Consider the following 2482-nt stretch of genomic DNA (forward strand, 5'->3'; position numbering starts at 1 on the left):
TAAGTCCAAACTCTAGCCACTGTTGTGGAACGCCTCACCAAACAGAACCAAGACTTGGAAGAACAATTGTGTCAGAGGAACGCGGGCGTCAACACCCAGGAAGAAGAACAAGAAGGAACCAGCGTGGAAAGAAGGAACCAAGAGGGGCTGGAAAGCAACAAAGCCCCTAGTAGGCCAGAGCGACAGGATACGAACTGGTCGTTTGTCACCAATACTGTCCCACCTCACATAGTCGTTGAGATGCAGATGATGAAAGAACAAATGGACTGCATGATGAACGCCCTTAAGGGACGGGTGTCCAACGCCCTTGATGACCTAGTCCAGCTAACCGACTCGCCCTTCACAGCATCCGTCAATTCTTTCCCCCTTCCACAAAAATTTCGCATCCGCAGGTAGAAAGCTACGATGGCTCTAAGGACCCCTTAGATCACTTGGAGTCGTTTAAGACCCTGATACACCTTCAAAGGGTGCCAGACGCAATCATGTGCAGAGCCTTCCCCACCACATTGAAGGGACCCGCGAGGATCTGGTTTAGTATATTGACGCCCAAATCCATTGGTACATTCAAAGAGTTGAGCACCTAGTTCGCCTGGCACTTCATTAGAGGCCACAGGTACAAGAAATCCACTACATGCCTAATGAACATCAAGCAGCAGGAAGACGAGACGCTGAGGTCTTACATAGCTCGTTTCAATAAGGAGGCCCTCTCGATTGACGAAGCAGATGACAAGATACTCGTAGCAGCATTCACCAACGGGCTATGGAAGGGTAAGTTCCTATTCTCCCTGTATAAGAACGACCCAAAGACCATGTCAGATGTACTCTATCGGGAGACCAAATACATGAACGCAGAAGACGCGCTGTTAACTCGAGAGGAAAAGCCCAGAAAAAAGGAAAGGCAGGAAGATGCACGCTCGGATAGGGGGCGAAAGAAAGCTAAAACTGAAGAACGACGGGATGATCGACGCCCTAGACCACCCGCGGGGAGGTTCACAAGCTTCACCCCCTTAACCGCTCCTATCGACCAGGTACTAATGCAGATTAAAGACGAAGGGGCCTTGACTTTTCCCGGCAAGCTGAAGGGAGGTCCCAGCAAGAGGCCAAGGGACAAATACTGCTGCTTTCATCAAGATCATGGCCATGATACAGCTAATTGCTACGACTTGAAGCAGCAAATAGAAGCTCTTATTAGACAAGGAAGGCTACAGAGGTTCGTTAGTAAGGAGAGAGCAGACCTGCCGTAAAATCAAGCTCCTCGATGAGAGAGCAATCGCCCTAGACAACTCCTAGGAGATATAAGGATGATTGTAGGGGGCACCACGACCGCTAGGTCATCGAAGAAAGCCCGAAAGACATACCTCAGAATGGTTCAGAACATCCGGATGATGGGTTCCGTACCCCAAATACCACGGATTGACAATCCTTCCATTGGATTCTCAAAAGAAAATGCACGACATCTTCACCATCCCAATGATGACGCGCTCGTCGTCACCATACAGGTAGGAGACTACAACATGCATCGAGTCCTCATCGACAACGACAGTTCGGCAGACATCCTCTACTACCCTGCTTTCCAACAGATGGGGATTGAAAGGGAGCGACTAGTTCCGACTAGCGCCCCACTTGTTGGCTTTAGAGGACCGAGGGTATTTCCCCTTGGCGTCATCACTTTGGCAGTAACCGTTGGAGACTACCCATAGCAGATCACCAAGAATGTAGCATTCCTCTTAGTCAATTGCTCGTTAGCCTACAATGCCATCATAAGACGTCCAACCCTCAACTCGTGGAAGGCTGTAACCTTAACCTACCATTTGATGATAAAGTTCCCTACTGATTATGAAGTAGGAGAGTTGAGAGGTGATCAAGTAGCCGCACGCAAATGTTACATAGCCATGATGGAGATGGATGACCACCTTCAGGCTATGAACATAGAAGACGTCGAACAGCAACGGAGCCCGTTGAGAGGCTCGAAGACGTACCTCTCGACGAATCCCAACTAGAGCGGATGACTAAAATCGGCACCCTCACAGACCCGACGGTACGTCAGGCACTCGTGACTTTTCTTAAAGAAAATGGGGACGTATCGCTTGAAGCCATGAAGATATGTCAGGAATCACCCCATCAGTTATGGTGCACAAGTTGAATGTGTCGCCTTCTTTTCCTCCTGTCTGCCAGAAGAAACGGGTGTTCGCCCAAGTGAGAGACCGGGCAGTAGTTGAAGAGGTCCGCAAGCTATTAGAGATGGGTTTCATTAGGGAAGTTTACTAACCTGATTGGCTAGCGAATGTCATGATGGTCAAGAAGAGCAATGGAAAATGGAGAATATGTGTAGACTTCACAGACCTAAATAAAGCATGCCCTATAGATAGCTACCCCCTCCCGCGGGTTGACCTCCTGGTGGACTCTACGGCTCGACACCAATTATTGAGCTTCATGGACACATTTTTCGGATACAACCAGATCTAGATCCAGATGGCACAAT

The 2482-nt window shown here is 49.0% G+C and overlaps 1 protein-coding gene across 1 annotated transcript; it reads left to right on the plus strand.

Annotated features, from left to right (window-relative positions):
- Positions 1-638: 638 nt before the first annotated feature.
- Positions 639-1244, plus strand: LOC142632363 (uncharacterized). Its single transcript, XM_075806789.1, has one exon. It carries the CDS (start codon positions 639-641, stop codon positions 1242-1244), a length of 606 nt encoding a protein of 201 aa, XP_075662904.1.
- Positions 1245-2482: the final 1238 nt, after the last annotated feature.

Source organism: Castanea sativa, chromosome 4, assembly GCF_040712315.1.
Source record: "Castanea sativa cultivar Marrone di Chiusa Pesio chromosome 4, ASM4071231v1".
NCBI classification, from domain to species: Eukaryota; Viridiplantae; Streptophyta; class Magnoliopsida; order Fagales; family Fagaceae; genus Castanea; species Castanea sativa.